At 40.0% G+C, this 22,143-nt stretch overlaps 1 protein-coding gene across 5 annotated transcripts in view; it reads left to right on the top strand.

Annotated features, from left to right (window-relative positions):
• fndc3ba (fibronectin type III domain containing 3Ba) overlaps window positions 1-22,143 on the top strand; it is a 103,987-nt gene that overhangs the window by 68,576 nt on the left and 13,268 nt on the right. For 3 of the 5 annotated variants that reach the window (XM_008399213.1, XM_008399217.1, XM_008399214.2), the window contains 18 exons: window positions 2,953-3,011; window positions 4,088-4,239; window positions 4,336-4,395; window positions 4,484-4,622; window positions 5,932-5,985; window positions 6,205-6,329; window positions 6,580-6,754; window positions 7,169-7,255; window positions 7,382-7,387; window positions 8,583-8,718; window positions 8,988-9,059; window positions 9,751-9,869; window positions 10,122-10,227; window positions 11,414-11,586; window positions 12,358-12,471; window positions 13,848-13,997; window positions 15,379-15,659; window positions 19,513-19,731. In XM_008399213.1, the coding sequence (XP_008397435.1) occupies window positions 2,953-3,011; window positions 4,088-4,239; window positions 4,336-4,395; window positions 4,484-4,622; window positions 5,932-5,985; window positions 6,205-6,329; window positions 6,580-6,754; window positions 7,169-7,255; window positions 7,382-7,387; window positions 8,583-8,718; window positions 8,988-9,059; window positions 9,751-9,869; window positions 10,122-10,227; window positions 11,414-11,586; window positions 12,358-12,471; window positions 13,848-13,997; window positions 15,379-15,659; window positions 19,513-19,731 (2,227 nt within the window). The remainder of the gene's footprint in view (window positions 1-2,952; window positions 3,012-4,087; window positions 4,240-4,335; window positions 4,396-4,483; window positions 4,623-5,931; window positions 5,986-6,204; window positions 6,330-6,579; window positions 6,755-7,168; window positions 7,256-7,381; window positions 7,388-8,582; window positions 8,719-8,987; window positions 9,060-9,750; window positions 9,870-10,121; window positions 10,228-11,413; window positions 11,587-12,357; window positions 12,472-13,847; window positions 13,998-15,378; window positions 15,660-19,512; window positions 19,732-22,143) is intronic. The other 2 variants (XM_008399215.1, XM_008399218.1) reach the window with 1 other exon arrangement.

The following is a 22,143-nucleotide window of genomic DNA, read 5'->3' on the forward strand; positions in this document are numbered from 1 at the left end:
CACGCACGCACGCACGCACGCACACACATTCATGCATGCTTGTACTGATCCTCAAAACAACCAGGGTCTTTCTGTAAATCACTTTTACACATGTCTCTTTGGACCTGCACTTTGATGTACTTGCCCCTGACTCACTCTGGGGCCATCTAGCACCAAAGTACACGTAAACTAAAATCATAAAATTAGAGCGACGGTCCAAAACTGCCCACTTTCATAGCAGTTTGTAATGCATTCAATTTTTTATTTTTTTAAAAGCTGACCTTAATAAAGAAATCAAAAGGGGAAGAACTGATGGCTGTGTTCACACCTGGTGTTAACATGGACAGTGACTGATCAGGGTGTGAGTGGACAAGCCTAAAAACCACATTCAGTCATACCAGCTACATACAGATAAATATGTAACCATGCTACAGAGTGGGCTGTGAGAAGCGATGAATCTTAACTCAACAGTTCTACTGATTCTACTTTAACATCACAAATACTTTCAATCACTTGTACTTTATTATCCAGGCATCAACACGGTTAAGAAAAATCCTCAACTGAGTTGGATTTTTGTTTTGGTCTGATTCATTACTCGGGTAGCTTAACGGGTATGAGAGAGAGGAAAGACATTAAAGAGAGACTACACAAAGCATAAAATGTCAGCGCTTGCGAAAAATATGCAATTAAAGATCCTGTCTTTAGAGTTTTCCTGATAATTTAGTGATTTTAGAATAGCAGACAGCAGCTAGAAATTGTATTTACAGAAATTTTTTTGTTTTTTTACCAAGTCCTGTTGGTGTGCGGTCCTTCACAGCATGCCAGAATTAATTGGAGTCAGCAAGCCGAACTAACGCGAGGTGAAGAGTCAGTCGAATCGCTCTGAGGTTGATTTGAGGAAAATGCATCTTGAGCTCATTCTTCACTGTAAATAGTGCCGTCACGTCTCTAAGGAATAAACAATTGTCAGTTTTTATTGGTAGGCAAAAAATGAAAAGGAATTGTAAATTCATATTGAGAATGTTCTTAAACCCAAAACAATCTGACAATTTAATGGGGATTGTTATGTTTACAGCTTACACGTTTTTTTTAAGGTATAGGTACAAAACACACGACATAATAAAATGTATAACTGAATTCAGTTATTGTGTGCCGATAAAGCACTTCTCTATATCAGTGACTTAGTCGAGTTGCTTGTTTTAAAGGGTTTAATTTTTCAAGCAGTATTTGTGTTTATTGGACTCTATGCAGATGCAGATACATTGCAAAGAAGCTGGGATAAATTTATATATATATTTTTAAAGCTATTGTCACTTTTATTTTTATTTCTACTGAATAACCCAAACTATCGTGGCATCCATGCCCATGTTGCAGATTCTCATGAACGGATGCCTGTCCCAGGTGTGTAAGAGGTCAGTGAGGCTCTGCATTTGATGAACCGGGAATTATTTTGGGGAAAACTGTACATTTTCTCAGGGAATAACTCCTCTGATGGTTCTGCTTTTTGTTTTTCATAGCTATTGCGTCTAAATACATAATACAGTAACGGAATAATCACACATGACATTGTATTTACAATCCTGTAAACCTGAAGCTGAAAGAATTGCGCTGACGTCACGTGTTGCGTAATTATTTTCATGTTCAGGAAGAACTGATTAAAAAAAATAATTATTGGGAGTAGAGCTTTCTGAGAAGAAATTACTTTGAAATGATGTTTCCATGTACAGAAAAGATTAGACTCTTTAGAATATTAGTCATGATGATTTTCTTTTTTTTTTTTTTTTGCTGATCCCCATTTTGTTTGTGCTCGGCCAGTAACCGGTGACTAATGCTTTTCAACGGAAACTTGGACAATTCAGCGTGTTTTTTGCTAAATACAACTTGTGGAAATGAAATATGAGCACGCTGAGGAAAACAACGTGTTGCATCACACACCATATGTCAACAGACGTTCCAAGGAATTTGGGTCTGTTTTTACTCTGTTTTAGGCACCTCCTTTGGGTTGCGCTGATTGTGTTCGTAGTTTTAGTTTTGGTCCAGCAGTGTTTAGATGCACAGTGCTTTTCAAAATGTTTTACCCTACAACTACCATTGTACAGGGATTTTACGTTGCTGAACAACAAAGTAGAAAAAGGAACATAATGCAATACATGCATTTAACATTCTTGCAACCCCCTTTACTCTCATGCCCCGAAATAAATTCCAGCGCAAGAAACTGCAACATTAAAAATCTGCCAAAGGCATGGTTGTCCAAGTGAATCTGACAGAACAGGCAAGCGGCGCATTAATCCAAGAAGAAATCTATTTCTAAAAGTGGGATGTAAGGAGCCGTGTTTTCATTTTGACAGTTTGCTAAGCGAACGCTGTACATCGACCTGAACACACATCCTCACTATGAAATATGGTGGTGTCAGTATCACACTGTGGGGATTGTTTTCTTCAATATTTAGCAGGAAGTCTTGAGTTTTGAGCCATATTACAAAAAAATAAAAAATTCTATGTTTGGATGTGCAAAGCCGGTGGAGAAATACCTTAGCTATTGCAGCAAAAGGTGATCCTGCCAATTGTGTTTGTGAAAAGTTTTGAAAACTATTCCAAACCCTCCCTTTATGAATTTATACATGTTAAATTTGCAATTTGAGGAAAGGGTTTAAGCGATGTGAATACCTTTTGAGAGACTCTTAACATCAACAGCTTTTCAATGTTAACAATACTTAGTTGTGGTGAATGCAAAATCATTTCTACGTCAGATAACAAGCCCTGTTTGATTTGGCTTTAAAACATGTTCTACTGATTTTTTTATTTTTATTTATATAAATAAGTAAAATATTGAAGCTTTCTTTGCCAGATGTAGTTCCTAATAAATCTTTGGCAATATCTTTGCTATTTAGTTACATTGACTCCACTTCATAAAGTGCTTAGCGCAGCATGTTTATGGTAATTACTCTGTTTTTCTTCTTTCTGTCTCCTCAGATCATGATTCAGAGGGGAAACGTGTTCAAGACATGCTGTCTACAATCGACAAACCACAGGTTGGCATGAATACAGCTTTAAAATCCTGCACACTTTTGCACACGGAAGCAGACATGTAACCACTTTCATCAATCACCTCCTTGTCTGATGCAGCTATCTCTAGCACGATCACTAATGTCTTTTCAGTGTGTGCATCTCTTCACTAGGATGCATATGAAAACTAAACGCCATACTGACGATATTAGCAGAGGTGACTTATAGCAGTTTCTGCCACAGCAAGTGATAATATGAGCTGTTCTAACCGTGGCCACACGAGGGCAGCACCTTCCCATCCATGCCGTTGAGTTTTTATTACAGCTTTATTGGCTCAAGAGACACTGAAGACTGAAGTGTCTGGTTTTTTTTTTTTTGGTGCCTCAGGGGAGTTTCAGATGAGTGAGTCTATGTTGTGCAGGCACAGTTTGGGATAGAAAAAAACCCATGCGTACTCATTTGAGAGTTTGAGTAGCAGACTGTGCAACTGGGTCATTTAACATCGTCAGTTTATGACAGGAGTGTTGTAAACCAGTGGGATATATTTATGACATACTGTGAAATGTAGTAAAAATGGTAATGGAGTTAAATGAGAAAGATTTGGGATTGAGATGCTGTCGACTCCACCGCTTCTCCTCAGATGCCACCTGCAGCACATCATTCTCAGACTGTGAGTTTACAAGAGAAGTAAACAGGATTTTCTATTAAACTCTAGTAGTTTAGTTTATTTCCCCCTCACATTCACTTCTAGTTCATATACCGATTTGACGATACTTACTTTTTTAATTTAATGGTCATATTTACTAGTGTACAATATGACCATTGACACATACACACTGGGACATGTTGCTGACTTGAATTGGACAATCTTTCTCTTTTGTGGACTCCAAAAACTAAGCTGTCAAGTCGGTCTACAGTAGGAACCATTACAGAGTGAAAAAGACTCAAAAGCAAGCTGCTTTCAGGCAAGCTGAGGCTAAAAACAAAAGAGGCAGTGAGAGAGGAAATCTACATTAAAAAAATATACATCACTGAAGTTTTTTTTTTTCCCCCTTTTTCTTGTGCTACGAATTTTTAACAACTATGTTATTGTTTGGTGAAGGTGTCTAACATCCAGGCGCGGGCTGCTCGGCTGTCCTGGGGCCTTCCAGGTGGGCTGGTGAACAGGCACAGTAACGGGATGCCCGTCTCCTGCTCCTACGAGGTTTCTCTCTCAGACAAGGGAAAGGACGGAAAATATCGCCTTATATACAGGTAGTGCACCAACCTAATGCTAAAGCGACCTGGGACATGTGCTTCTTATGCGGCACGTCTATGGTATCTATGTGACGTCATTTGTAAAAATTTCAGTGGTGAAGAGTTGGAATATCATCTGAAAGACCTAAGGCCAGCGACAGACTACCACGTACGGTAAGGACTCCAGCTTTGCTTCAACATAGTCGGCTGCATGTCACGGTTGGCTCTCGCTCTAAGCTTTGGTGCGTCTTGTTGTTTTTAGGGTTTCAGCGCTGTACAACTCTGTTCGAGGCTCGTGTTCAGAGGCTGGCTCGTTTACCACACAGTGCAGCGTCCCTGACGTCCCACTACCCCCGAAGCTCTCTCACCGCACAAAGACCAGCCTCGGTCTACAGTGGAAGGTACGGCAGAATGTCGCGTATGCCAACGCAAGAGCTTGTGTACTCTTTCACTTTTACAGAAACATAATTACAAATGTGTCCTCCTCAGATTTTAGTTGTTGCACCAACACAAAGAAGTCCCACATGTATGAGATGGAACGGAAATGAAATATGGTTTCAAGAAATCCATCCATGTTTGCACTTTTCCCTGCATTGATTGTGACCAGCAGCTGTTATGTCACCTGCTTTCCTGATTAGCACTTTTCTTGACCAGCTCATCAGTTTAGGTGGACAGATGCGCAGCGGAAGAGTTTTGTCTATTGCATTAGATTTTATTTAGTGGTACCAGAATCAACTGAGAGGAATGGACAATGTAGGCTAAATGTGTGTTGGTCTGTCATTAAACCCAGATAAAATATGTCAGAGTGGCACAAATACATTTTACAAGACACCAAATGTTACTGGTTTGCATGACTTTTGAAAACCTAGAAAAAAATATGGAGAAGACGATGTGTAATTCCAGACTTTATTCTTTTTCCTGATGTCTAAAAGTTGTCTTCCTTACTTCTCCTTATTTCCTTCCCTCCTTTCATCTTTCCTCCCTTTTGTCTCTCAGTCCTTGACTGTTCTCTTCTTTTAGCTTCTTGTCTCTCAAATTGTGGTACAATTTGCTGTTACGTATTTGGGGCAACTCTTCCTTTAAAAGTTGTTCACTTTTAATACTCTTTAACACATTTTTATTCCTTGGCCTTGAACACGCTTTGAGACTTTTGCTCTTATTTCAGTTTTATTGATTTTATTGGGGTTTTTTTCTTCCTTTTTTTTCCTTTCCATATTTTGAACGTTCACTGATTTTTACCTGTACAGCAGTTTGTCACAACTCTTGTTGTAGTAATTGGTAGTTTGTCACTCCTTTCATCCATACTGTGTACATATGATGTTCCATATAAATCTTTCATTTTTAGAGGAAAAATGTGTAGGAACCCTGAGTAAACCAGTCTTTTCTCCTCCAGACTGACAACACAGTAAAAAAGAAATGGTTTTCAGTAACGACACATTTTCTTTTACTTCTAATTGTTTATGTTCCAGCTAGATTTTATTAGCCCCAATAGCCATTAATATCCGCCTTCACCTGCGTCTTCACTGACCCCCACGGTAGTTTTTACGCCCCTCTCCCTGTCACTGATAAACAGTGCCATCAATCACCCAGACAGGATGTAAGGTCAATCACAAAACCACGGCAGGTATCCTATGAGCCTCATTGTCAGGGTCTTTCATCCTGGGATAAGCTCTCAATCTCTCTTTTCTCTTGTCTCTTTGTCATCCACAGCCTCCAGGCGACAACGGATCCAAGATCACAAACTACCTGCTCGAGTGGGATGAGGTTGGTCTGTCCTTACTTTTACCATTAAAAACAAACGAATTAAACATGTTTATATATGAACACATTTCTTGTAAGAGTATTGAAGGGTTTGGAGTTGCAGCATCAGGACTGTAGTCATTACTCGATCAATACTCCATGTGTCGACTTGTGTTTTGTCTTTGTCTTTACAGTTATTTTTTTATTTATTATTTCGTATGTGACCGTTTTTATCCTCTGCAGGGAAAGAAGAACAGTGTTTTCAGAGACTGTTACTTTGGGAACCAGAGACACTGTAAGCTGACACGGCTGCAGCCCGCCTGTGGCTACACGTTCAGACTGGCTGCAAATAACGACATCGGCACAAGGTACTGCATCCCGCCTCCTAATACACAGATAATCCTTATTCTGTAAATACGCTGGGAAGCAAATGAATGTTCATGCACATGTACAATCAATGCATTATTGAAAACCAGGTGTCTTTCTTTCGCTTCAGGGTTTAAAAAAAATAAAATAAAAAATCCCCATTTCTGCATCTCTTTCCGTTGCATCGGCTTTTTAAGTAACAAAAAAACAAAAAACAAAAAAAGACATGCGTTTCTTGTTTCGTGTGTGCAGTGGCTTCAGTACAGAGGTGGTGTTCTACACCACGGGCACGCAGCCCCCTCTGCCCCTCGCGCCACGGCTGGTCAGGGCGGGGGTGTCCTGGGTGAACCTGGAGTGGGTGCGTCCCGAGGGCAGCCCCTCCGAGGAGCAGCTCAAATACACACTCGAGATCCAGGAGGACAACAGCGTGAGTGGCAAAAACGAAAACATGGGGGGGGGAAACACGAACACAATGAAAACGTCAATCTTTTTTTTTAACAAACAGAAAAGCTGTTCAAGTTTTCATCTTTTTGTATTGAATTGTTCCAAGTCTTATCTGCTTCTGTATGCATTATATTCTGTTATGCTCCTCAGGTCTCTGGGGTAGAGAAAAGGGAAGGTTTTTTTATTTATTTATTTTTTTAAGAAAACTATGCATTTTAAAAAGCTGTAACAAAAATATTAAAAACACACAAAGATCTCTTTATTTTCTCTTCTTCTCTGACTTGCACACATAAAATCAGAGTCAAACTTTATATTTGTTGGATTTATCATACGGGCATTCTAGTATTACTAAAATATAAAACACGCACAGAAAATATTCTGCGTTTTTCCCCCACAGGGAACAGATTTTTATCCAAAGTACACTGGAGAAAACTTGACCTGTACTGTACAAGGCCTGAAGAGAAGTACACAGTATAAATTCAGGGTAAGTGAAAACGCAACAAAATTGTGTGCATCTGCATAAGTTGAGGTATTACTTGTAGACTGTTGATTTTTCTGTTTTCTTTTGTTTGTTTGTTTCTTTTCACCATCCAATTCTGGTAATGTTCAGTTGTTGGTGAGTAAAGAAGAGACTGTTTATTGGATGTGTTCACATGAGTAGTGCATTTGTACAGACAGGCAATTTCCTCCACAAATGGATAAAGTGCTAAAATAGCTTTAAAATGCTTTACTTATTTGCTAAAGTATTACATTTTAAAAGATGCTGACCTTTTTTTTTTTTAACTGTGATTTTAGATTAACTGTTTTGAACCGTGATTCTGAATCTGAGGTACAAGTAAGAGGAAACCTGGGTTACTTTTATAGCTACTTATAAGAAATCTTCTAATAAATTATTGTAAAGCAAGTGGGGGGAAATATGTAATTTGCAAATTTCATGTGCAAAGATTTTCAGTTTCAAGCAGGTGCTTCTTTGTTTGCAAGTGTCCTTTAAAATCACTAAAGTTCACCAAAAGCAGAGCAAAAACGTATCATTAAGTCTGTCATTAACATGACATTGATGTCAATTGCGATTGTATTTAAGCTTGTGACTGCATTGCAACAATTCTGCCTTCTTTTCCAATTAGAGTAAAAAGATGCTCCAAACAAAAACTAACCTACCCAATTGTCGCTCACTCAACCATCTATCAGTCCAAAACGGCGTGTGCCGTTTTGCCGCTACAAATCGCCTGCCGTTTACAAAGGGGAAACGAGACAATCCAGCAGCTATCTATCTATCAAGTTCCCTAAAAGCCCCAATGAAAACTATCCATAATGTGGGGACACTGTGAAACATAATGTACCAGCGGTTCGTCCCTGTAAGTGCGCTTGCATGTCCTTTATGGTGCAATCATCTCCAATAACACTCCCAAATGTGCTTTCATGCAGACGGGTAGATAAGGCTTCTGATGTCTGAGGACACGGTGACACGTGCAAAGAGGCGATTCAGGGCTCTTTTGCACAGGCCGCCCCCTACAGTACTTCTCATCCAGTGTGAATGTGTTGGGAATAAAAGAAATTGATTGTCAAATTGGAAGGGAGTACAGTAAGGAGATAAAAGCAAGAGAAGGAAGAGAAGAGCAGGAAAAAAGGAGCAGATTGTAATGGCAGCTATTTTTCCAGAAGAGTCACTTTCCCCTTTGATAAGATTTCTCCCTTCGTTTATCCCCTCGACTTGCTTTCTTTGTTCGCCGTCCTTATTTTCATTGTCTACTCACTCGTTGCCAGGCTTCTCCCCGCCTTGTTTTTTAACTCTCCGTTCTCTCTTTGTGCAGCTGATTGCGTCAAACGTGGAAGGAAAAAGCAGCCCCAGTGAAGTGTTGGTTTGCACCACCAATCCAGACAAACCCGGCCCTCCGTCGACACCCAGGGTCACCGGAGTGACACCTTACGGCTTCACCATCACATGGGGTAATTGTTGGACCCGTTCAAATATTCAAACACGTACTTATACAGTTACATGGGCATATTGAGATGTATATGAACTGCATGGGTCCAATAGAAATTGCATTTATGAGCCATTCTTGTCTCTAATGTGTTTTGTGGCTCACAAAACAAAGCGGATAAATGATATTTCTCATGACATATCTTTACTTTTGTCTTGTATTAATGCAATATGTACTATGATCCAGTGGATTCCATGATAACTAAAACCCATTTATTATTAATTGCTCCTACAGATCCACCCCTGGACAACGGGGGCTCAGAGGCCCTGACTTACCTCCTCGAGATTTCTGAAGGATGCTCCGAAGGTACGTGTAACACATAAGACAAACCGCTGTTTGTTTTTTATCTTTTTCTAAATCTATGTATTTATATGTATTATTCACTTTATAAAATTATACTTTTTTTTGTTCCACCCACAAATGTCATCGGTTTAACGCAGTGTTGACTGTACAGCAGGAGTACAGCAATCCTCTAGGTTAAATCAGTCTGAACTTCAAGGAAATCAATGGAATATTACATACATAAAGTTTTTATTTCCATTGAAGTGGAGCGTTGGATGAAAACGTTCTTAGAGTTGCAAAGAATTAAATGTTTGAAACGGAGGCAGATGCTGAGAATCCATTACTTGAATAATTAAGAAAAAACTGACCAGTAAACATGCGACTGCTACCTCCAGTTAATATGTGAAAAAATATTTAATTAGCTCAGTGTACATGAAAGATGTTGTTTCAATACTTTATTTTTTTTAAAGTGCTGCCTTTCACAGCATGCACTTCCCATTAACGGTTTAAAAATCGACGCGCGAAAAAAGAAAATATCATGTAGGCATAAACGGGATAATGTGACGTTGGGACAATATCTGCAGTCTGACTACGAAGACGGGTACAAAACAGCAGGGGATTAATTGTGCGCAATCTTCCACATGAATGTGACAAGTGTTGTAATTGTGTGTTCTGCGCTGTGTGTGTTTGCGTGTGTGTTTTTGATGCTGAGTAGCGAGCCAGTGGGAGGTGGCGTACAGCGGCCCCGCGACAGAATGTGTGTGTGAGCGACTGACACCGGGAACCGTTTACAGCCTACGTGTATGTAGCATCACCACGGGAGGACACAGCCCGGTAAGACACGCACACACACTTCACTGCAGTGACAGATCAACTTTGGATTGGCCTGGTCACTACTGGGCTAAAAACACAATTGAGGCCTAAGTCTATAAAATCCAGGGTCCACGTTGGCTAAAAATGAGCTTTTTGTTGGTTTTTGGAAATGTGCTGACATACTTGCAAGCAATCCTTTCACATCACTCTTAGCGGTAAAATTGGATATTCCTCATATATTAATTTCTTCTCTTTTTTTTTTTTCTTTGACAGTGCACCATTTGTGTTCCGGTCCGTACATCAAGTGTCCCACCAGGACCCTGTCAGGCGCCGCGGATCGTTGGGAAAGCCAAACACAAGGAGGTCCAGTTAGAATGGAGTGAGTCCAGACGGACACGTATACGCGGGCGTTTAGCTTTATTTACGCTTTTCGCAAAAAGCAATGAAATTGCCTCCTGGCTGCCAAATGCGTTCTGCTGGCCAGCTCTAATATAAACCAAGTCAACCCCTTTTTAGCCTAATCGAGCTCCTATTTTGCCCATTAACTGCCTAACCCTCCCCTCATATCCAGGCCAACTCTCGTAATGCCGGCCAATTATTGCAGATTAGCGCCGTTATCTGTTGGCAGCCAAAGAGGCTTTGCAGCGTGCAGTGCTGAGGAAGTTCTTTCTTTAACCAGTCTGATACAGCTGGTCACATCTCTAATCAGTTCAGATGCAGGCAGTGCTGCCGCAATTACTGGTTGGGCTGAAGGTCAGAAATAATGCGCCGGAGGGTATCCCCCTGGTGCCTGGTCGTTGGCCGCTTTCATCCCTCTGCAAGCAAACTGAAACAGATGGCGCCTGGGGAAAAAAAACTGCTGATCGCTCAGCTACTCCGATGCAATCACAATCTTAAATGACCCAATGAGTGTTCAATTAAAACCCTGAACATGCTACAGTACGGCGCTTTGCAGAAGTATTCCTATCCCCTGAACTTTACAAATTTACAGATTGCTACCACAAACTTGCTTGAAGTTAAGGGCCGAGGATGCATGGTTTACAAATGTTTTAGACATTTAAATTACTTCTTTTACTTAAAAGAAAATCCAAAGCAGTCACAATATCTTCTGGACTATAAATCTCTCTGGAATATAAGTCCCATCAGTCCAAAATATACATAGATTTTTATCTTTTCAAACATTTTCTGTCCAGGCTTATTTTGCAAAAACAGAAAATAAATTCAGTCACAATACGTGTGCAGAACTTGTTCACACCAAAAAGTCTTGCACCTGTAACCACGGCTAAAAGTGACTGAAAATAAATAAGCATTGGAGGCTAAATGCAAATCTGTGTCACACATTTCAGATTTTCATTTGTACAGTATATAAAGTTTTTAAGCCATTTTCTTTAAAGTTTGTGATTTTAACTTGACAAGAGGGGAAGCATGTACAAGGGATTACAAATACTCTTGCAAGGCACAATATATGTACTTTCTTCAAGGATTACTTAAAATTTATTCCATTTGATCGTACATATTTAAAAATGCCTCTTTTGTCTCCGATTCGTCCCGTGATATGATTCTAGATTCCCCTGCCTGTGAGGGAGTGTGTGAAGAGTGTGTGTACAGCCTGGAGATGAGTGAGGGAGAAGCGAAGCCAACAGAAGTGTACCACGGCCCGGAGCTGCAGTGCACAGTTGCTAGTTTGCTTCCTGGTGCGACGTACAGCTTCCGGCTAAGGGCAACCAACGAAGCCGGGGTGAGAAACTCACTTGCCTATTGCTTATGTTGGCAGCAGCATAAGCGATAACATAGTACACATTACATTTCTGTGAAACGGGGACCTCAAAGGCAGGTTTTTTTTAATGCATTTTATGGCTCTTTTTCTTATCTCCACTCAGTTAATTCAGCACATTGGATCAATTATAGCTTATAAAATAATAAGGAAACATGCCAGAGAAGCAGGGTTCCATGTAATTCGGTCCTACTTTCCTAGCCGGATTACCCAGTGTTGCTCTGAGAAGCTTATCGGTTCCACAGGGCGACTATAAGGCCTGATTGATCATCTATTGACTCAAAGGTTGAATTAGTTCTGTTATCTGCAGCCTTTACAATCTCGCAAGCCATTTTTGTCTTCAGTCCAGCTAAATGACACTTGTTTAGAGTTGCATATGCTACATGACCTTTGATTCTTTATAAGTTTTCGCCAAAATTAAGAGCTGTTGCAGAAAGTTCAAGTTGCAGGCCCTTGGACAAATGCATCAAAACACATTAACAGATAAAAAGACCAGCATGCACGTGCTGCTCGCATACTTGAAGTGAACTGTGAGTCTTTTGTCAAATTTGTGTTAGATCAGTTTCGAAAATTTTCACTGTAGCAGTGTGTAAATGACAAAAATGTTAGATATTTGAAATGGCAAACATTTTAGTCTTGTGATCCAAAATGGAAAACAAAAAAACTGAAAAACAATAATTGATTGTAAATTCAAAAAAATATTTAAAAAAAATTTTGTTGGTGTGTTTCTTTTAGTTCGGGCCATATTCTGAGCCGACAGAAGTGACGACCGCAGCTGGACCTCCTGGCCAATGTGGGGCGCCGCTCATCACGCTCACAAGTAACACCTGCGTGACGCTCAACTGGGAGGTGAGGAAAATGCAATCATGGAGCTTAACATGCTAAGAAGAACCAACCAGAAGATTGGTTTCCTTAAGATTTCTAAAGATAATTGAAGACTCTTTTATTTATATATCTGCATGCATCAGCTAAAGTGATGTATGCAGAATTTTACTCCTTTTACTTTGACTTTCAGCCATTTTTATTGATTCTTCTCAAGAATGCAGCAAATGTATCAGAAGCAGCCAAGTATGAAATTGCAACATGGATTACCCAGCAGTGCTTCCATCATAATCAGACTTTTTTTTCTCACCTCAAAGACACAAAATAGATGGAGAGAGAGTGGATTAGTAGGTCAGCAGCATTAGCTGAGCACAGAGTAGGAGGATGAAATGCAAACCCAACGGGATCTGCTGACATGTTTATGGTAATATAAATCACAACTCTAATGACCTTTTTAAAAATGTTTATTATGAATTCAGATATCAAATATATATTTAGTGTTAAGTTAATATTAATGCATTATTATCTCACCGTGTCCATAACCTGATCCATTTTATTTTACAAAAGCAAAAATATATTGGGAATATCAACAGACAAAACTAATTTTGACAATTTGCATACAAAACTAAATAAAAGTAACTTTGGCTCCAGCACACACCCATGTGGAATCCCACATAGGGATCTTTTAATTGTTCAGATTTGCCATTTATTAGTTTCGCTTCCTGGAACCTTTTACAGGATGTGAATAAAATTTGGCAGGCTTTATTTTAAATAGCCTTGTGTGACTCAGAAATGTTGCATTTAATATAATAAAAATTTACACTGTGATGTTGTTATGCTGTTTTCAGACAAAATTAATAACCGCAAACTCTCTTCTGAGTACCAGGAGAAGAAATGACAAAAAGCTGTTAAATAAAAGCCACGAAAGGTCATTGCTTACTAAACTAAATTGGTCTGTTTCTGAGTACTGTCTGAGAGCCTTTTCATACATTTTATATTCTTGTAATATTCAAATATTTTTTGAAAGAAAAAATTTTTTTGGTGTTCATAAGTTGCAAGTCATAATTATTGGAATAGACGGGAATAATGGAAAATGTGTTATTGGACATAAATATAATGAAGTTATACAATATCCAGTTTTGAATTACTGGGGGGGGGGGGGGGACTTTTCAGTTTTATTTATTTATTCAGTGACTGCAAAATGTACTTCCTGGACTCAGAAAATGCACTCCGTTTTTATTGGAAATTACTAACCTTGTCCCTCACATCCATCGATGCTTATAAACAAAAGGTTAATTCGACTTGAAAAACAACACCACTCATACCAGGCGTCAGATCCGAATAGGTTAATGTCAGGTTTCCAGAGGTTCTGTAAGCTGAACGCGTGTTTCTGTGTGCTGCAGAGCCCCGAGGGCTCGGGGACGGACATCTCGGAGTATCGACTGGAGTGGGCGAAGGAGGACGAACCTTGGGAGCTCATTTACTGCGGCTCCGCCACACAGTGCGAACTGTCAGACCTGACGCCTGCTACGGATTACTGCTGCAGGCTACAGGTAACGGAAAGCGAAAGCTGCGCTTGCATAGTAGATCTGTGGACATGACAGAAACCCAAAGAGGCAAAGGCTGAGATCAAACAGGGGAACCGTGCGAAGGCTTCGTCTGGACATAATTGCAGAAACCTGCACGGCATGAAAAACCCTGAAGGAGCTTCAAAAGCGTAAACACAAAATAGAGACATGTGACCAGGGATGATGGCCGATTCAATTTGTGCTGCAATTCTTAATCTGGCGCATAAATAACCACAGTGTGAATATTCATTCTCATATTCTGTGAGTGTGTATTTATCTGACAAGCTCACAAACACACACGCGCCTAAACGGGCGTCTGTAGCTTTGAATTCAATAAGAGCATGTTTTATGGCTCCTTTCTTTATTGGCTCATTTATAACACTTGGACATCACAGGGTCAGCTGGCAGTCAGCATCACTGCCTGCGTGCTCATGTGATGTCTTACTGAGTTTCTGTGCATTACAGAATGTGCTTTGCGCTAACTTGTTCCCCTTTTTGGTTTCTTAAGAGAACATACAAGAAAGAATCATGACTGACTCTAAACTCGGTTGATCTTACACGGAACATGGCGTTCTGTCTTTAAGTGAGCAATAACCTCAGGCCTTTTTGACGGCGATTGTACAGGAACAGTCGGCAAAAATGAGTAGCCTCTTACTCCTTTAAAGTCTCCTTTTCCTATTTGACACTTAAATTGACCTACTGGTTTTTAGCTAAGTTATTGTGGGGAAACTCAGTTTTTCAAGTTGTTCACGTGAACTTTTTGTTTCTGTTAAAAAAAACAAACAAACATGTATGCATTTCCTTCCACTTCACAAATGCTCCTCTTTCTAGTGCTCTACCACATACTATCTCAATATAGCACATTGACATGGTAAAAGCCCAAGAGCTACAGTATGTATGCAAACATTACCTCTGCTGGTCTTTCTTTGTTTGTTTTTTTGGTTCAACTTTAAGGACTTTTAAGATTTAACCAGAAAAAAAAATGCATATCAAAATAGAAACATTTTGCCCTGTTTCAGCCGGCAAATTTCTGTTTGCTTAAACTTGTTTGAGACCATTAGCTGGACTATAACAAGCCACTGCAGGTAAATCCAGGTAAATATAAATCAATGTTAGACACCTCTGTAGTTACAAATAAGCTCTTTATTTGAATTCATCCAGCTGCTCACTTTAAAGCTGTGCATTTCTTCAAAACATTTTCCACATTCTTTTGGTCTTCGCCAGTTGATGGTAGCGTTCTTAAAATATCACCATTAACAACTTTCCTCATCAATAACGGAGTCCCACCATCCCATCTCTCACTCCCAGATATTCCCTTTATGCTGTTCATCTCTCTCATCTTCCTGTGCTTCTGTGTTTTGCTCAGGCGGTGAATCAGGCTGGCGCTGGTCCATACAGCGAGAGGGCGAGTTTCCGGACCCCGGCGACGCATCCCGACCAGGTCTCCACCCTCACTCTCCTGGACCTCCCGACGTCCTCCGAGGCGGGTTACTCCTCGTCCACTTGCCTCCTCCTGAAGTGGGAGACGCCAAGCAGCAACGGTTCGGAGATCTCCTCCTACATCATCTCTGTAGACGGTCAAACCGTCACCGTGGAATCGGGGACGAGTCACCCCATCACGGGCCTGCAGCCAGACACCGAGTACAGGTAACCGTTCGCTCCCGACATTATGCCGCAGAGCCCTGATCTCGAGTAGAATCGGCACATTCAGGAGTTGCTTGAAAGTTTGTCATGAATTTTAAACTTAAAAAATATATATTGTTTTTAGTCTTATATTTTTTGCTTATTTTGTTTTGGTGTGTGCAGATCTGATTAACCCCAACATAATCCTGGCTACTACAGATTTTTTTTTTGTGTGTGAGGAAATGTTGGAAAAACTCAACAAAGCCACTTAAATCACACAAATGCACTACTGCTTCTGCTAAATTTCCGCTTCGCTTCTCAGATATTGCAGCAATGATGCAGTGATGGCTTTATGTGGTCTCATGCTGTGCTATGTGGACACTCTGTCTGTGCCGATGAATATTCAGTGTTGTTCACTAGTGATGTCGCTCCAGAAAGGAGAATCCAATCCGTCTACTAATTAAATTAAGCTAATATCTATTTGGAGGCACTTGCAGCAAAGAGCACTTCCCTTTCATTCCCAGATGGCCAGGCAACCAAAGTGTTTATTACACGTTTATTAGTGTTTATTACACACTCTGAACAAAAGGCACGAGAAGTGACTTGCATACCTTGGGATATGTGACGAGGACTTGACGTTTCACAAAAATAGATATAACTAAAATGCATTATTAGATGTGCTGAAATTCATTTCAAGATCAGAAACGGTGTGAAGGGAGCTCTTAGAAGTCAAACTGAGCACATCGCTCTCTTGCACCATCAAACGGCGATCTTTGCTTGTGTGAACAGTTATGGCAATCGAGAGACTTGAAGAACAAACTTTCCTTTTTCATGTTTTCATGCAAACACGAGTAACGGGATCTGGTGTGTGGCGATTGTGCAATGCTGCCAGATTGATGCATGAACATGTTAAAAAGCTTGTAGCGGTCTCTTTGGAAGCCCGTTACTTGATGCATTACTTTGCATTTGGGTTAATGATTTGTAAACCATCTGCTGTTGGGTTTAATTGGATACTGTAGATGGTATTTATAGACCGAATCTGAAAGTTGCCTGTTTGGTATTTTCATGAACTGTGATGTTACATTTCTTGTAACCAAGCAGCAGTAAACGGGTACTTAGTCATCCTTTATGCCAGCCAATGTTGTGATCCTTCTGTGCACCTCTCCTCCCCTCCTGATGTACACATGCATCAGCCATAACATTATGACCACTGACAAGTAAGACTAGTCATCTCTTCACAGAAAGTCTGCAACATGGCAGCATTTGTTCCTTACAAAAATAATTTGTTCCTTTTTGCAAGGAGTTTTGTAAAAAAATGAATAAAAAAAAATGGGTAAAAGCTTCACAACTCTCTACCCACACAGCTGTTAAAGAATCGGAAAACTCCACAACATCCCCACACCTTAACCTGTCAAAGCAACTTGTTGCAAAGCGTTTGGTAAGATCTAATGACCTGGTCATCATGTGAAAGCTGTTGTGTTTTTGTGCACACACCTACAAAATGTGGTGGAAGTTCTTAGAATTGTGATTTTTAAAAAAAAACCACACAAAAAAACTGAGAAATAATGCTGCAATGAGGTGGGGAGCAGCGAAGAAGCAGGATAATCACACACCCCACTGTTTTCACTCGGCGGTTGTTTTTGTCCCCATGTACCACCGATCTCTTGCATAAGGGCTGCCGCTGAGCCAGAACACAGCGCGTGTGTTTATTTGAGGGTGAGTGTACCTGCGAGTTGTTTTCTGGAGGCCTACGGATCGTAACTCTTGTTGTTGCAGACACCGTGTGTGTGTGTGTGTGTGTGTGTGTGTGTGTGTGTGTGTGTGTGTGTGTGTGTGTGTGTGCGTGTGTGTGTGTGTAGGTGCTTCATATTTTATTTGCACAGCCTTGCGAAAGCGCCACAATAAATGCTTTCTCTGACAACACTGGGGGTCTCCTACGACCGTGTTATGGGTTTCTCTCTTCTACCTTTGCCAAACAAACGGTGCAGATTTCCAGGACGAAGCTCTTCTCTTGTTTTTAAAGTTTTGTTGCTTTAGCAGAAGGCACTTTTATGATTAATCAGGTTTTAAGCGGAAAGCAGGCAGAACTTCCACTGCTTTGATGATTGTGTAATTTGCATCGAGAAGGTAATGTGACCACAGCATTAATGTAATTTAGAAAAAAAAACTACTTTTTCAGTCTTTGACATAAGAGGTTTCTATTTTAATTTCACGCGACATGACACTTTAACACAGCAATTTTTAAAATCCCCACAGCGATTTGAACCAGACAGCAAGTCAAGTCATTTCTCTGCTTATTTGCCATTTTCTTATTGCACTGCCAACGTCGTTTTCCCAAGGTCATTGTCTGTAACGAAAGTAACTTATTTGTTAAGGCATGCAATTGTTTGTGCAGAGCTGCTTTTTTGTTGTTGTTTCTGAGCAAATGTATTGAAAAAGACAGGTTTTTCTCTACCTTTGACTTAAAGATGCAAACCTCTGAACATCAGGTACGAAAGCCCCGGGTCTTAGGTGTTCTCTCGTTGTTTCTCCTTCTTCCTCACAGCCTCTCATCACAGTTTATCCTTGTGCTTAACAGCCCAGTGAATGAATACATATTGCCCTTTTTCCTTCTACTTGACTTAGCTGCAAGAAAAGGTTACTGTTATGAAAAATCAACAGTTAAATGTCAGAACCTATATGCCCTCTAGCAGAGGTGCTAATCGGCTGATCAGACATCGCAGGACGAAGAGCGAGGAAACGAGGGGGGATTCTGAGAAGTGAGCCGCAGAGGAGTTTGAAGAGGGGAAATCTATTTCTTGGTTCTTTTTAATTAGCTGTGGTTACGTGTGTCTATGTGCTCTTAGATGCTAGCAGAGTTTTTTGTTTTTTTTTTCCAAGAAAGGCACGTCTCTGTCTAAACAATCTTGATGATTACATTACACAAATTCCCTGTAACATCTGAAATAAAAAATAAAAAATTGTCCTATTCCTCATGTAATGTATTGCCCATCAGTTGTGTTTTTTTTTCTTTTGAGGACATTTATAGAAGGAAAGTGGCCAGAAATGGTTGGCACATTTGGATTTCATGTTGGAGAGTGCATTAAGTTGTAATAGGGGGCTGATAATGGGTGAAAACCTCTTCACAGAAAATTTACCTCGCCATTAGACAAATGGGCCTGCAGCTTACAGGGTTCGGTTCGATGGTTCATATATTTCCCAACGTTTTCATGTGCAACTGCTGTAAGCCCATAGACTCAAGATATCTTTGTTTCTACTAATATTTTAATGTCGTTTTTTTTTTTTTTTTTTTTTTTTTTATTGGGGAAGTTCCCATTAGAATATTTTTTCCCTCCATTATAAAATCGCATAATTTCCAGACGCTAATTCTACGATAAAAATCTGTTTATCAAAACAGTTTATATACATGGTTACTTAGAAGCTTTACAGTGCAATAAAGCTTCTAAGTAACCATGATTGTACAAATTTAACCAACAACTTGGGTTCTTGTCCTGCTGCTGTTTTCATGCGGAGCAGGTTCGCTGAAATGCTAGGCTAATGTTAGCATCTTTGCTCTCTGTTCTGATGCGACTCGTTGACGACTTGATACACAACATATTTCCATTAATTTCTAGGCCATTGACAGAAATTTCAACAGCCAGTACAGTAAATGTACCATTCATTGATCAACAACATAATGTGCACATGAAAATGGCACATGATGAATAGCCAGTAGTTGGCTATTGATCACTGATTTAATATTTCACCTCAGATCTGGATAATAATACTGTATTTATCTTATTGAGTCCCCTGTATGTTGCCTAACAGTAAATTTCCGTTGACAGTTTTTACAGTGCATGATGACATCTCTCACCAACTCATCATTATTACCTTTCAGTCTGCAGATTCAAGCGGTGAACGCCATTGGCTTTGGTCCTCTGAGTCCGTTGCTGGTAGCGAGGACCCGCCCCCTTCCTCCGGCCCCGCCCCCACTCGAATGCTCCGCCGCAGGCCCTCAGAGCCTGAAGCTCAAATGGGGCGAGAACGCCGGACACACACGCGCCCTGCTCTCTGAAGACGTGGTCTACACACTACAAATGGAAGACAAGAACCACAGGTGGCGTGCACAAACACACAAACACGTAGATTTACACCTGTGTTCAAAGTGGTAACTTTTTGCGGTCAGCTAAATCCACAAATACCATTTGGGAAGCTCATCAGTTAAACGATTTGGGAATCTGGTTAAGTTCTGTTATTCGCTTTTCTTATGTTTTGTAAATTACTTGCATTTTTAATTTTTTTTTAACTGCATTTATATATCATTCATGACGAGCGATTTCAGAGAAATTGATGTTTTCCTTGTTTTTCGGCCACACTGCACACTCATTTTCTCCTCACCCCTGAGTTATCCAACACAGTAAATCAAGACCTCGGTCAATACTGCAGACAGAATCGCAGCTTGAGGAAGCTGAGGGAACGTGAGTGTAACACGTGTAGTCTGAGGTACTCGTGCAGGTGTGTGTGTGTGTATATGGCCACTAACTACATGTACTGAGGAGTAATCATGTTGAGGGCATTTGTGACCAGCTGCAAAACAGCCTCCAATAATCAACCCTCCATTTAACCAACTGGCTAGACACTGGTGAGACAGAAAAAAACAAAGAGTGATGATTAGCCGACTGAACAGGAGGGGAGAGTGTTAGAAGCCTCTACCTCTCAGGATTACCGTGGCTGGCACCGAGTTGGCATCCAGGTGTCTTGGCAACCCTGGAATGGGACAGAAGCGCATACGGCAACAGATGGGGACATAAAGAACTGGCTGTGATCTGTTCACCTCTGCATGACACACATTTTTTGCATATAAATGACAGAACCAGCAAATACAAACATGCACAGTCACATTTGCTGTCTAAATGGAAGCTGCTTTTGGTGCCCAGATTGTTCTGTTTACCCCTTTCTGACTGTCTTGGTGACTGTGTGTCTAAAAGGGGCTTCTAACCCTGTGTTGAACTCCGTCTGTGTGCATAATTATTTGCGGCAATTAAATGTGCTCAAACAAGTTATTAGCACACATTTGCCGACATAAGGGATTTGCTATTACAAGCAAAACACGAAGGGTTATCAGAAAATTTGCACTTTTATCGAGTTATTTATACTAGATTATGCTCAACTCTAGCGTTTAGGTTACTGCCCCAACATTTTCTAAGACGTCTAAGATAAGTTAAGTGAGCACATATCAATGTTAAAATTACTTTGGAATACATAGTAATGTATTCTGAACCTTTTCTGGCATAAGTTTTGCAGCATATGTTTTTTTTTTCCTTTCGCACAACTTTCCACTAAAAGTTGTATGTGAACAGCTAACTCCAACAAAAAGGTTTTGTGGTTTTCTATGCGAGAAGTACAACAGCCTTTAATTATGTGCTCTATTGCATTTTATGTTTTTTTCAATTTCTACATATTAGGATTTTCAGAAAAAAAATGATGGGTTTTCTTTAGCTGTAGGCCATGTTTACAACAATTAATGCAAATGAACACTTTAAATATTTCACTTTGTAATGAATCTAGTTTTGCTTTTGGATCAGAATGACTGAATTAAATGAACTTTTTTGATCTAATTTGAAATTCCTCTGTACGTTAGTATCTAAGAAAGGAATGACCGTAAAGGTGCAAAATGTTGAAATTCCAAAGAATATTTCATTAAACCTAATGATAAATGTTTTGATAAATTCACATACATGTGTTCTGGAGGCCAAAGCATGTTTTTTATTAAGACACAAAATGGAAAAAACAAGAAAAGACACAATGGGCATCTTAAGCTGCTTCCTCCATATATTTCAGAACTATTGTGTCCATGAATGGAATCTGAGGAGTGCTTGACTGAAATAGGAAGGAATTCAAACTTTCTTTCTTTTCTCAGAAAAAATATTTTTCCCCCTCAGCAAAAACTAATAGTACAAATAATACTATTGGACAATTTAAATGATTGTTCTTCCTAGTAGACATTAATAACCCAGAAGGCCAGATCCTATAAATAAGTTCTATTTATATGAGGGAAATCTGTGTTAATTTCCTTTGCATTTTTGATGCATCTAAATGTATAAACGCTGTAGGTTCCTTTTGAAGCAGTATTTTTACTCAAGCAAGGGCCAGATGCACCATGTGATAAAATGTTATTGTAGTTAGGCCTGTCGCGATAAACGATAAATCGATTAATCGCACGATAAATTTAACCTATCGACCTCATTTTAATTATCGTCTTTATCGTCTCTTCCTGCCTTTTTTCTTTCTATGGATGACACTGAATGAAAAAAGGCTCAACTCCGGTGCTCTCCACTGACCCTCTCTTCCTCATTTCCTTAGTGTAATATTCAGCGCACACTACACGAGTTGTCGGCCGACTGTCGGTCCATTTTCAAAACCTGAGACACATTAGCCGACAGAAATACTAGGTATAATGGTTCGATCGGGTTTATCGTGCCGTGTGGTGTCCAGCCACATGGGCACAAAATAATGGCTACAAGTCCAG

Source organism: Poecilia reticulata, linkage group LG22, assembly GCF_000633615.1.
Source record: "Poecilia reticulata strain Guanapo linkage group LG22, Guppy_female_1.0+MT, whole genome shotgun sequence".
NCBI classification, from domain to species: Eukaryota; Metazoa; Chordata; class Actinopteri; order Cyprinodontiformes; family Poeciliidae; genus Poecilia; species Poecilia reticulata.